Source organism: Oncorhynchus masou, chromosome 22 (genome assembly GCF_036934945.1).
Source record: "Oncorhynchus masou masou isolate Uvic2021 chromosome 22, UVic_Omas_1.1, whole genome shotgun sequence".
In the NCBI taxonomy this organism is placed as follows: domain Eukaryota; kingdom Metazoa; phylum Chordata; class Actinopteri; order Salmoniformes; family Salmonidae; genus Oncorhynchus; species Oncorhynchus masou.
In genome coordinates, this window is record NC_088233.1 from 39,335,160 (window position 1) to 39,349,517 (window position 14,358).

At 42.5% G+C, this 14,358-nt stretch overlaps 1 protein-coding gene across 1 annotated transcript; it reads left to right on the forward strand.

Annotated features, from left to right (window-relative positions):
- The first annotated feature begins 1,658 nt into the window (after window positions 1-1,658).
- Window positions 1,659-13,813, forward strand: LOC135509483 (SUMO-activating enzyme subunit 2-like). The gene is made up of 17 exons (XM_064930182.1): window positions 1,659-1,877; window positions 3,804-3,887; window positions 4,392-4,462; window positions 4,589-4,653; window positions 5,438-5,538; window positions 5,706-5,827; window positions 6,006-6,073; window positions 6,206-6,327; window positions 6,483-6,582; window positions 6,768-6,916; window positions 7,091-7,184; window positions 7,350-7,462; window positions 9,599-9,754; window positions 10,495-10,591; window positions 12,879-12,984; window positions 13,064-13,200; window positions 13,413-13,813. Exons 1-17 carry the CDS (start codon window positions 1,731-1,733, stop codon window positions 13,610-13,612), a joined length of 1,932 nt encoding a protein of 643 aa, XP_064786254.1. The 5' UTR covers window positions 1,659-1,730; the 3' UTR covers window positions 13,613-13,813.
- The last annotated feature ends 545 nt before the right edge of the window (window positions 13,814-14,358 follow it).

Sequence of the window (14,358 nt, forward strand, 5' to 3'; positions counted from 1 at the left end):
GATAGGGGGGTGTTCCCTCTGCTGTTTCCTGAAGTCCACAATCATCTCCTTAGTTTTGTTGACGTTGAGTGTGAGCTTATTTTCCTGACACCACACTCCGAGGGCCTTCACCTCCTCCCTGTAGGCCGTCTCGTCGTTGTTGGTAATCGAGCCTACCACTGTTGTGTTGTCCGCAAACTTGATGATTGAGTTGGAGGCGTGCGTGGCCCCGCAGTCGTGGGTGAACAGGGAGTACAGGAGAGGGCTCAGAACGCACCCTTGTGGGGCCCCAGTGTTGAGGATCAGCGGGGTGGAGATGTTGTTGCCTACCCTCACCACCTGGGGGCGGCCCGTCAGGAAGTCCAGTACCCAGTTGCACAGGGCGAGGTCGAGACCCAGGGTCTCGAACTTGATGACGAGCTTGGAGGGTACTATGGTGTTAAATGCCGAGCTGTAGTCGATGAACAGCATTCTCACATAGGTATTCCTCTTGTCCAGATGAGTTAGGGCAGTGTGCAGTGCGGTTGAGATTGCATCGTCTGTGGACCTATTTGGGCGGTAAGCAAATTGGAGTGGGTCTAGGGTGTCAGGTAGGGTGGAGGTGATATGGTCCTTGACTAATCTCTCAAAGCACTTCATGATGACGGAGGTGAGTGCTACGGGGCGGTAGTCGTTTAGCTCAGTGACCTTAGCTTTCTTGGGAACAGGAACAATGGTGGCCCTCTTGAAGCATGTGGGAACAGCAGACTGGTATAGGGATTGATTGAATATGTCCGTAAACACACCAGCCAGCTGGTCTGCACATGCTCTGAGGGCGCGGCTGGGGATGCCGTCTGGGCCTGCAGCCTTGCGAGGGTTAACACGTTTAAATGTTTTACTCACCTCGGCTGCAGTGAAGGAGAGTCCGCATGTTTTTGTTGCAGGCCGTGTCAGTGGCACTGTATTGTCCTCAAAGCGGGCAAAAGAGTAATTTAGTCTGCCTGGGAGCAAGACATCCTGGTCCGTGACTGGGCTGGTTTTCTTTTTGTAGTCTGTGATTGACTATAGACCCTGCCACATACCTCTTGTGTCTGAGCCGTTGAATTGAGATTCTACTTTGTCTCTATACTGACGCTTAGCTTGTTTGATAGCCTTGCGGAGGGAATAGCTGCACTGTTTGTATTTGGTCATGTTTCCAGTCACCTTGCCCTGATTAAAAGCAGTGGTTCGCAGTTTCAGTGTTTGAATAGGGTGGAGTAAGTAAGCATTTCACGGTAAGGTCTTATACACCTGTTGTATTTGGAGCATGTGACAAATACAATTTAATTTGAAATAGATGGGGGTATGTGATGTTCCTCTGGGTACCAGCTCATGCGTCTGCTAAATGTCTTAAATGTAAATGTAATGTGGGAGAAAAGTGGATATTATTGCTAAGCAGGCTCTTAAACATCCTAATGTTGAGATGGAATTGTCAATCAGTAAAGCAGAAGCCAATGGATTAATAAGAACACTCCTTAAAAATAATTGGCAAGAGTTGTGGAATAGGGAGAGTAAGGGAAGACACCTGTATAAAATCCAGGACAAGGTGGGGGCAGGGAGTTCCTCAGGTTGATATTGGATAGGATTTAGACCTTGACTGTCTCTGGTCCACACTCCTGTCCAGTTGGTGGCGGTAATGTACCCTAAAGTTGGTTGCCAACCGCCATATAAAATCCACAAAAGAAGAAGCTACTATCTCGTCCTCTACAGTTTCTGTCTTGAAGCGGTCAACAATGGTAACGTTACAACTAGTGGGGTCTCTCCGAAAAGAGCTCGCTGACTCCTTATCCACTTGCCGGGTGCTGGTGGTCGGAGCTGGAGGAATTGGCTGTGAGCTCTTGAAAAATGTTGTTCTCACCGGTTTCAAAAATATAGAAGTGGTAAGTCGTGCAGGGGGCGGACACTTGCCGGGTGATATAAAAGGCCTAGCTAGCTAAATTTAGCTAATCTGAAAATAATTGTATTCTAACATGTCTATATTTAAGTGGTGACGTTCTCTTTAGATATAGTCATGAATGAACATAACTACCTAGTTAACAGTTGTCACTTCATCTAAATTGTGCGCCATGTTCTGACTTTGTGGTCTGTAACGTTATACAATACTAAGGAGTCTCATCTTTCCAGGTGTTGTGCCGAAAATCTCCTCCCCTTCGTGTTCTTCATTGCTGCGATTTGCTTGATAGTTGAGATTTCTGCTCTTCAATCCGTTGTCAGTTTAGCCTAAATTTCACTGTTCTTAGTAGCAGTAAGCATGTTTGTCTGCTGTTTTCGGTTTGGCTATTTGTTTCAATATGGCGCCCTGGGCATACCCCCCTCGGCGCCCGGTTCCGCCCCGGTAAAATGCCACCCATGTCGCCCGTACCTAAATTCAAACTGGAGTGGCAGAGTGCCCTTGGGGCGTTTGTAAATTCAGAGCGTTACGCTCTCTTAGCGTTCAGAGCGCACACTGGACTCTGGCTTCGGAGTAGGTTTGATCTGGGTGTTCTGGCTGAGTGTGCCAGAGCGCAGAATAACTGATGAATTTATCAACACAAAACATCCGTTGAATATGACCGGTGACAAACGTCAGCAAAAATGTTAAATGAAATTGTTTTCAACAGCACAGTTAATCACTAACGACCTAGATAACACGAAAACAGCCTAACCAGCTCTACTAGGGCAAATCAAAATGTATTTGTAACGTCCTGAATACAACAGGTGTAGCGTGAAATGCTTACTTACAAGCACTTAACCAACAATGCAGTTCAAGAAATAGAGTTAAGAAAATATTTAGTAAATAAAGTTTTAAAAAATCAAACAAAAAGCAACACAATAAAATTACGTAAAAATAACGAGGCTATATGCAGGGGGTACCCTTACCGAGTCTAGGTGCGGGAGTACAGGTTATTTGAGTTAATTTGCACATTTCGATAGGGGTAAAGTTACTACGCATAGATAATCAGCAGCTGTGTAAAAACAGCCATTTGATTCTTTCTTCAGCAGTCTTATAGCTTGGGGGTATAAACTGTTAAGGAGCCTTTTGTACCGAGACTTGGCGCTCCAGTACAGCTTTCCGTGCAGTAGCAGAGAACACTCTACGATTTGGGTGACTGGAGTCTGACAATTTTGTAATTTTCTTCCACTGTAAAAATGGTCAGAGTGAAGTGTTCTCTCAATTGTGCCTGGAAGCAGTTGTCTAGCTAGCTAACTCGAGACAGTTAGCTTGGGTGCTTGACTAGTTGTGAGGCCAGAACACCCAGATCAACCGTCTCAGAAGAGAGCGCTCTGATGTCTGAGTAGAGCGCCAGAGAGTATTTTACGAATGCACTTTTAGAGCCGGTGTGAGATATGGGTCTGAAAATGTACCTCAATGCAGGGATGGAATATACCACTGCACTCCAAATGTTATCTTTATCGACACTGCTCCATCGAAGATTGAGATACTGTTGCTTGTTCCTGGAAAACTGCCCTTTTCGTCCTCATGCTAGCTGGCAGTAGCCACAACGGCCAATATGGAATGGCATGTCGCGTTGAACAAATGAGCTGATTGGCCTACACTGCCATTCCAAAATGTGTGGCTCAGTGTAAATAAGCTTAGCTGCAGGGTTGGTCAGTCATTGATCTTGCTTTGTACTCTACCCCTCAGGTGTTTAATGTGCATTTCTGTTAGGTAGCTAGATACATTGCTGCTTGTAAGCAAATTCTTTCATACATTCACACTTTTAGTGAACCTGACAAAATGTACATTTTTTGTTGTTGCAGCTATTAGTAATTGTCTTGTTAACTTGGATTTGGATTTTAATTGGCTGTATCTGTGTTCCTTATAGATTGATCTGGACATTATTGATGTGAGCAACCTGAACAGACAGTTCCTGTTCCAGAAGAAACATGTGGGAAAGTCCAAGGCTCAGGTAGGGGACCCAATATTTATTTTCACAAACATGCATCACTACTTGATCCTTTTGGTCCATTCTCACTTTTGCTGTAGGCTATGTAGCTATACAACCAAAATACTATGTCAGGCGTAGGCAACTAGATTCAACCGCAGGCTGATTAAAAAAAAAAAAAAAAAAAACATTCCCCCCCAGAGCAGATAGTCACGATGCTGGAAAATAAATATAACAATTTGCACATTGCAAATTACCACAATTTAAGCCCCAAAATAGATTGTATTTGAACATTTCATTCCTTGATTACATTGAGACACAATCACCTCTCTTTTTATTTGTGGGAATACTTGGGAGCAGATTTCCTAAATCAAAATAGTTTTAAGCTGAACAACTGGTGATTTCTAGTCTTTTTGACCCAAAGCTACGTTTATTTTATTTATTATATATTTTTTATTTTGTTACTCAACTCTTGGGGGCTGCCTGTTGCCAACCCCTACTATAAATGAACTTGTGGCTGTCTTGCAGGTGGCCAAAGAGAGTGTGCTGCAATTCTGTCCTACTGCCAATATCACGGCCTACCATGACAGCATCATGAAGTAAGTCAACTAACTACTGTAGTTATGTGCATGATTGTTCATTGTGCATATGATATTGTGTGTGTTTGTCACCATGAGTTGCCGATGGGAAAACTGAGATGTCCTTGGTCTGTTTGTCCTTCCCAGTCCAGATTACAATGTGGAATTCTTCAGGAACTTCATGCTTGTAATGAATGCCTTGGACAATCGAGGTATAGTGGAATCTCAATGCCTTCCTAATGAAACCCTCAATACTGATCCCTAGTCAATTTGTCTGTTTGTAGAGTATATGTGTTATCTTTTCCCAATTATTATGGTCCTTGTCTTACCGCCAGCCAATGTTCCCTCTAAGCTGCGTGCAGTAGCCCGAGACTGCCGTTCAGCTCCCGTGGACTGCCACACAGAAGAAATATAAGCCCATGGAGAGAAGCACGAGATTGAACTTCACAACTTACTAGAGTTTTCCCTGTTAACACTCAACGTTTCCCATTACTCTGGCAATTGTGATTGAATCAACGCAATATTAGCCCCTTTCAATGCAACATATTGAAACAAAACAAACTATGCAAGACTAAGTATCCAAGAGATTTGTTGTATGCAGAACGCATCGGAGTAGGATTCTATTGAATTGACACACACTACTCAGACCGTACTCTACACAGACCGGTGCGGCATAACCAATCAGAGCTGCAGTAGGCCTATATGCAAATGGATCAATGCGATATATGGATCTGTGGCACTTTGAACTGAACTGTTGACAGCATGAGCGGTCCTGAGTAGCTGCGCTTGTTTTGAGATCAAAGCAAGAGCTGCATGTAGCCACGTGTGTACATTTTGTTCATATCTTTTTTTTTTGCTAGTTAGTGAGTTATTAGCCCAGTTATAGAGCATTTGTAGTCAGCAATAGGGGTGATTGCTTCCTACAAGAGCATAAAACATGTTTTTAAAAACATTTTGTGGAACATTGCTGACAGCTGAATCTTTTCTTCCTTGCAGCGGCTCGTAACCATGTGAACAGGATGTGTCTTGCAGCTGACATTCCCCTTATTGAGAGTGGCACAGCTGGCTACCTTGGGCAGGTGACCGTTATTAAGAAGGTAAGAAACAGATTAAAACATCTAAGGATGAGTTTAAAATTTGATTGTGAATCACATGTGTGTAGTTGTCAACCACAACCTGTGAGTACCATTCATCCAATTGTTAATGTTGAGCACCAATGTAACACATAACAACCACTCCCTCTTCTTGTTTTTACACACTACAGGGTCTTACTGAGTGCTATGAGTGCCAGCCCAAACCCACACAGAAAACGTTCCCTGGCTGCACCATTCGCAACACCCCATCTGAGCCCATACATTGCATTGTGTGGGCCAAGTACCTTTTCAAGTAAGTTTAGTAAAAGTGCTTGTATCTCTCTCGTAGTAAACAATTGCGAAGTAGATGACTTTTCATTTTACCCAATAGGGGGTTAATGATGGGATTCCTGGTGTAGATCTGTTATTGCGATCAGGTTGGTTGAGCTGTCGTCCATGGTATTGACAATCCAGTTCTATCTTCACCTCAGCCAGCTTTTTGGAGAGGAAGATGCAGATCAAGAGGTGTCCCCTGACACAGCTGACCCAGAGCTTTCATGTGAGTATAACAAAACCCTTGAACATTCTCCAACTGCCACTCTCCCTGGTCTCCATGCGACTGAGTCGTGTGTACTCTGGGCTTCATTGGGATAATAATATATGCCATTGGATATTTGTTGCCTATTCCCAGGGAACCCTGCAGACACTGAAGCCCGAGCCACAGCATCTGACCAGGATGGAGACATCAAACGTGTGTCCACTAAGGACTGGGCACGTTCTACTGGCTACGACCCAGTCAAACTCTTCAACAAGGTACTGTAGGCTTAAGGGTGAGCAAGCATTTACTCGAGGACTGCTTGAATGTGGCCCCATGTCTTGTTGTCAAGCAGCTTATTACCCTAAGCTATGGGTATTAAAATGTATAGAAATAGCTACTAGTCCAGAACTATATTTGTGTGGTCCTCCAGCTTTTTAAAGATGACATCCAGTACCTCCTGACCATGGACAAGCTGTGGAAGAAGAGGAAAGCCCCACTGCCTCTGGATTGGCTTGAGCATCAGAAACTTAGTAAGATATTAGCATCCTATATTATATTGCTCCAATTTGAATTAGTTTTTTATTTTAATTTTTTTCAAAGAAATTGAATTAGAAAATATTCTAATACAAATTGAATTTGAATATTTTCTGATTCATTTTCTGGTCTTGTTACAGAAGCTTTGAGGTTTCGGTTTGTGATTCTCTCTGTGTGATAGCGTGTCCCCAGGGGGTGACTGGGACGGGATTGAAGGACCAGCAGGTGTTGTGTGTGGCAGGCTACTGCCAGCTCTTCTCCCGCAGTGTGGAAACCCTGCACTCCATGCTGGCTGACAAAGGGGATGGAGCAGAGCTTGTGTGGGACAAGGTGAGGACACACAGGGAATGGATTTGGATGGGTAACTGTGCAGGGTCTAAACTGGAACACAATATATTATCAAGGTACAACAGAACGGTGAAGCTGACGCGCTCATAGTTTAAGCTTAAAGTTGCATTGCAAGTTCTTTGGCAGTCCATTTGATTGTCTTCCTCTTGTTGCTAGGATGACCCTCCAGCGATGGACTTTGTGACAGCAGCTGCCAACCTGCGCATGTATATTTTCAGCATGAATATGAAGAGCCGTTTTGACATCAAGTGTGGGTATTTTGAGTGAAAGCTGTCTAACATTTTTATTTTTTATTTTTTTACAAATGCATGTGTCATTTTGATTTAATATAAATAAGTGATTTTACTTTTGATAAAATTTGCAAGGTCTGTTTCCTAGTAAGCTGTTTTGATGTGTTGTAAATTGTTCCTTGCAGCCATGGCAGGGAACATCATTCCAGCGATTGCCACGACCAATGCAGTCATTGCTGGCCTCATAGTGCTGGAGGCACTGAAGATTCTTTCAGGAGATGTGGAGCAGTGTCGCACGGTGAGAAATCAGGAGTGATCCTTTCTGCTAAGGGTGGTTCTAAGCCTTCAAACATTTTGTCATTTTAACTAGGAACCAAACAGGACGAACCTGAGCTTGTCCAATACAAACTCTTGTTTTCGTTGCATACCATTTTCCATTTGGATCTAACCGCTTCCGTTGCTAAATGTTTTGCTGTGGTGTGCAACTAATGAATACACCCCAGGGGAAGTTTGACAGTAGGAATGGGGAACTATTTTCAAAACTCATATAATTTTAAGTACATAACACAGCATTTATTTCAAAATACATTTGGTGACGGAACGGTTTTGTTGTAGCCCTCTTACCTGCCTGTCATTTTGTATCATTCTCTGTAATAGTAGCTGTGATGGTTGCCGTGTAACTGGGGGCCCCTAAAGTCAAGGGCGCGGCAGGCCAGTCAACTTCTTCCACACCGATCTCGCCAAACCATTTCTGTATGAACCTTGCTTTGTACATGGGCAATTTCATGAAACAGGATAGGGCCTTCCCCAAACTGTTGCCACAGTTGGAAGCACAGAATTGTCTAGAATGTAATTGAATGCAGTAGGGTTACGATTTCCCTTCGCTGGAACTAAGAGGCCTAGTCCGAACCATGAAAAACGGCCCCAGACCATTATTCCTCCTCCACCAAACTTTACAGTTGGCAATGTGCATTCGGGCAGGTACCGTTCTCCTGACATCCACCAAACAGAATCGTCTGTTGGGCTGCCGGATGGCTGAGTGTGAACCACCACTCCCAGAGGATGCATTCCCACTGCTCCAGAGTCCAATGGCGGTGAACTTTACACCAATCCAGCCGACACTTGGCATAGATAATTTCTCTTGTTACTATTTTTATAATGTAACTGCATTGTTTGAAAGAGATCGTAAGCAAGCATTTCACTGTAAATTCTATACCTGTTGTATTTGGCGCATGTGACCATAACATTTGATTTGAGTTATGTAGCATATAGGCATGGCCTATGCCAATGTGCACAAACAATGCCGGCAAGTTAATCTCTCTAAAGAGCCAAAAATAAAAGTGATTATTCTGGATCCTGCTTTGACATACTGCACATAAATATCCTTCATGTGTTCCCTGAACATGTTAGTTGAAATATCTGACTTTTGCCAGGTCTTACTTGGCACCGGGAAAAAGTAAGTCTAGAGCTCTCCTGCATAGTTACTTTGCTTCAAAGTATAGCCATTTTATACCTGTTTTAAGGAATTTATTAGACTTTTTGGTTGTAGGCTAATGTTATAGCATAATACCTCAGAGCGAGCTATTGAGTGTGTAGACTTTTTGTCCAGCTCTACTCTAGCACACTGCTCAACAGGACGTTGTTAATCTGACTCCTATGTGGCCTAGCTCTCCAGATGGAGAGTAACAGTGCTGTATATTTGACTTTAATGCATTTTTTTCAGTGGTATCATTATGATATTGAGTGTCATTATCCTAGGCTGGTTTTGGTATTGAACCCAAAATTCTGAACACTTAGTTTGTGATCTAGCTAATGAAAGGGCTCCCGAGTGGAGCAGTGGTCGAAGACACTGCATCTCAGTGCTAGAGGTGTCACTACAGACCCTGGTTCGATTCCCTGCTGTATCACAACCAGCTGTGATTGGGAGTCGCATAGGGCGGCACACAATTGACCCAGTGTCATTAGGGTTTGGCCAGGGTAGGCCGTCATTGTAAATAAGAATTTGTTCTTAACTGACTTGCCTAGTTAAATAAAGGTTATAAAAATGATTAGCCCATCGAGGTAACCTAAACAAATGCAGATGGGCAACCCCATGCTTTACCCATCTATAACCTAGCCACTATGCTACATCAGTAAGCCTAAAATGGCACACCTGCCTGATAATATAAGCTATAGCCTTCTGATGAAAGTCAGCCCAAAAACTTTTTGCCAATATGTGCTCATTTCTGGAGAGGAATATTGGCGTGTGTGTGGTGCGTGCAGACATCAAGTTGGTATTAATTTGCATTCCATGTGCCATTAAAAATGTAGCGTCATTGAACCTGCAGATACCCTGTGGTTGTGAATAATTTAATGGCAACTCGGGGCTGTTTTAGTGTATCGCTAGTGTGATCTGAAACTTATTCCAATGTTCATTCCTGTATTGTCTTCCTAGATCTTCCTGAACAAACAGCCCAACCCCAGGAAAAAGTTGCTGGTTCCGTGTGCTTTGGACCCACCCAGTGCCAACTGTTATGTGTGCGCCAGCAAGCCAGAAGTCACAGTCAAACTGAATGTGCACAAAACTCTTGTGCTGGCCCTACAAGACAAGGTAATGTATGGCTTTCTGGCTCCTTTTTCATGTAACCATGCTTACAATCATACTGATAAAGCCAGACAAATGCACAGACTGAGACATTTTTGACCAGGGAGGAAGAGATAAAGCCATGTAGATATTGACTAGTGGGTTGCATGTAAAATCTAAACAAAACAAGATTTGTTTTGTTGCAAGCATGACAGTGAAATGTGATCAGCATATATATTTAACCTTTTTTTTAATACTGTTATTTAACTAGGCAAGTCGGTTAAGAACAAATTCTTATTTTCAATGACGGCCTAGGAACAGTGGGTTAACTGCCTTGTTCAGGGGTATTGTAAATAAGAATTTGTTCTTAACTGACTTGTCTAGTTAAATAAAGGTTATAAAAATGATTAGCCCATCGAGGTAACCTAAACAAATGCAGATGGGCAACCCCATGCTTTGTGTCACTACAGACCCTGGTTCGATTCCCTGCTGTATCACAACCAGCTGTGATTGGGAGTCGCATAGGGCGGCACACAATTGACCCAGTGTCGTTAGGGTTTGGCCAGGGTAGGCCGTCATTGTAAATAAGAATTTGTTCTTAACTGACTTGCCTAGTTAAATAAAGGTTATGTGAACAACATATTTTTACCTTGTCGACTTGGGGATTCGATCTTGCGACCTTTCTGTTACTAGTCCAATGCTCTAACCACTAGGCTACCTGCCACTCCATAACCATGTGTTCAGCTAAAGACTTGTTTCTTTGTTAGATATTAAAGGAGAAGTTTGGGATGGTGGCGCCAGATGTGCAGATCGAGGATGGGAAAGGGACAATCCTTATCTCCTCTGAGGAGGGTGAAACAGAAGGTATGAGACAATCACAGAATATTATCAGACTGTCCCAAAGGAGACCAGTAGAGGACTGCATATTGCACTCAACAGTTAAGGGTTTGCATTTGAAATATTTGTACTGTTCGAATAATATCATGACATTCTTTCGGATAGTCGAAATGCATGTTTTTTGTGAGACAGCTCTTGTTTGCTGCGTGACTCGGGAGAGCTGCAGTAGAGTGGGGGAAGGGCAGGGGCCGGTATATGTGAGAGATGGGATGGATAGACAGAGTGAAAGTAGCCATAGTCATGCTCGTTTGACAAACTTGCTGCTATAGGTTATCTATCATACCATCTGGTAGTGCCTGTTTTAACTACAGTGGCAAGAAAAAGTATGTGAACCCTTTGGAATTACCTGGACTACTGCATAAATTGGTCATAAAATTTGATCGGATCTTTATCTAAGTCACAACAATAGACAAACACAGTCTGCTTAAACTAACACTATGTTTTCATGTCTTTATTGAACACCGTGTAAACATTCACAGATCAGGGTGGGGAAAGTATGTGAACCCTTGGTTTTAATAACTGGTTGACCCTACTTTGGCAGCAATAACCTCAAGCAAATGTTTTCTGTGGTTGTGGCTCAGACCTGCACAACGGTCAGGAGGAATTTTTGACCAGTCCTCTTTACAAAACCGTTTCAGTTCAGCAAAATTCTTGGGATGTCTGGTGTGAAGCGCTCTCATGAGGTCATGCCACAGCATCTCAATCTGATTGAGGTCAGGACTCTGACCGGGCCACTCCAGAAGGTGTATTTTCTTCTGTTGAAGCCATTCTGATGTTGATTTACTTCTGTGTTTGGGTGATTGTCCTGTTGCATCACCCAACTTCTGTTTAGCTTCAATTGGTGGACAGATAGCCTTCCATATTCTACTGCGATATGTCTTGATAAACTTGGGAATTCATTTTTCTGTCAATGATAGCAAGGTGTCCAGGCCCTGAGGCAGCACCAAACCATGATGCTCCCTCCACCATACTTTACAGTTGGGATGTTTTTTCTTCCACAGTGTTGTGTGTTCCTGCCAAACAACTCAACTTTAGACAATTTGTGTTACTGTGGACTGAACATCAAGGCTTTTAGAGATATTTTGTAACCCTTTCCAGCTTTATGCAAGTCAGTGAATCAGAAGATTCAATATTAAGAAATCTCTTTTGTTCAAGGCATGGTTCACATCATGCAATGCTTCATGTGAATAGCAAACTCATAATTTTGTGTGTTTTTATAGGGCAAGGCAGCTCTAACCAATCTCCAATCTGGTCTCAATGATTGTACTCCAGGTTAGCTGACTCCTGATTCCAATTAGCTTTTAGAGAAGTTATTAGGCTAGGGGTTCACATACTTTTTCCAACCTACACTGTGAATGGTTAAATGATATATTCAGTATAGACAAGAGAAATACAATGATTTGTGATTTAGTTTAAGCAGACTGTGATTTTGATGAAGATCAGATCAAATTTTGTACCAATTTATGCAGAAATCCAGATAATACCAAAGCGTTCACATACTTTTTCTTGACACTGTACGTCAAATCGACAAAGTAGCTAGCTAGCTAGCTAGCTAGCTAGCTAGCTAGTTAATTGAGGCACTCTCCGAACTGCTTACCCCTCCAAGAGGGAGGCAAGCTTACATGAGATGAGATTCTTAGCTCTACTCCCTTAAAGCATTAACACAATCAAGAACCTATTCTTACCAGTTTTCACAGCCTACATGTGTCTTAAAATAGGTGAGTGATATGATCTTTAGAGCCTAAACAGACTGAACAACAAGGAGACAGGTTAAATAGTAATTTTTTTAAAGCCTTGAAACAATTGAGACATGGATTGTGTATGTGTGCCATTCAGAGGGTGAATGGGCAAGACCAAATATTTAAGTGCCTTTTGAACAGGGTATGGTAGTAGGTGCAAGCCCGGGCGCACTGGTTTGTGTCAAGAAATGCAACACTGCTGGGTTTTTCAAGCTCAATAGTTTCCCGTGTGTATCAAGGATGGTCAACCACCCAAAGGACATCCAGCCAACTTGACACAACTGTGGGAAGTATTGGGAGTCAACATGCCAGCATCCCTGTGGAAAGTTTTCCACACCTTGTAGAGGGTTATTGCAGCAGGCCACACCTGGTTGCACTTCTTCTAAATACTCTTGCAAATAATCCGATACTAACGTCTGTTGGGATATTTGATTAACTGTGCCCACCCCTAAACAGAATACGCTCTTATTATCATCAGTATACAAATCTTTTCATGCACCATTCTCTTCTCATAGCAAACAACTGCAAGTTCCTGTCTGACTTCGCGATTCGAAATGGCAGCCGTCTGCAAGTGGATGACTTTCTGCAGGATTACACACTCCTGGTTAATGTGATTCACTGGTAAGCAAAGGATGTATTTCTCTGTGTGCTGTATTCGCCTTTGTATTTCCCTAATGTAAATGTATTTCTGCTGAAAAAGTGAAAACTTGGAGAAGGATGTGGAATTTGAGGTGGTGGGTGATGCACCTGACAAGGCCCCAACCATGTCACATGAAGAGGGAAAGAACGTTGCCAATGGCAACAAAGAATCTTCAGAACCGTCCACCTCTTCCGAAGGTCAGCAAAACTGACATTGTCTACAGAAATTAACTATTTTAGACTACATCTGATAATTCAAATCCTGGTCATAAGTAATCAGTCCAGTCCTTAAACCATTTGTTTATAGTGCTGAGAATGAGGCAATGTTTCTTCTGTAGTTGAATGTGAACTCTAAAGGGGTACAGGTACATCTGACTTTTTTTTCCTCTTGCTTTCCTTTCACCTCTTAGCTCCTGCTAAACAGAATGACATTCTGATAGTTGATTCAGACGAGGAGGCGCCGTCCTCCAGCACTATGGCTGTCAGCATGGAGTCAGGAGGCCACAAGAGGAAGCTCCATGATGCTGAGACAGGCGAGGCCTCAGCTAAGCGCCAACACCTGAGTCAACCCTCAGCTGATGATGATAATGACATCATTGCGCTGGACTAGCATGTCTCTCAACACCCCCCCCCCACATAGAAGAAGGGAACTATTTTCATGCGCCATTCCTCTTTCCAAACATTTGTAAATAATGTACAAAACTTACATTTTCTGGTTATTTGGGGTCAACAGAGTACTGTTTACAGTGGACATTTTGATACATTGCATCTATTTGTGATAAAATATTTTAAGATTTAAAAAAAAAAAAAAAAAAAAAAAAATAATGTAATTGTTTTGTCATAAATTGGGGGTGTTTTTTTGGGGAGATTGAAAGAAACATTTAAAAAGGTGCTACAGCTAGAATTTCTCCTCTATGTGGAAGCAGGTGAATTGCAACTGCAATAGGCATTCAAAGAAAATCTGCCCCTCCCATTCATCCCATTTCCCTGTAGAATTAGTAACGTGCTTTTTATTTTTTTCACCTTTATTTAACCAGTTAGGCTAGTTGAGGACAAGTTCTCATTTACAACTGCAACCTGGCCAAGATAAAGCAAAGCAATTTGACACATACAACAACAGTTACACATGGAATCAACAAACATACAAGTCTATACACAGTGTTGTGCAAGTAAGGGATGTAAGGCAATAAATAGGCCATGGTGGCGAAGTAATTGCAATATAGCAATTAAACACTGGAGTGATAGATGTGCAAGTAGAGATACTGTTGTATATTTTTCTTCAGTTCTATAAAAAAAAAAAATATTTTTGGATGGTACAATGCTTCCCAACACTATTTTCTCACATAAACTGAAATT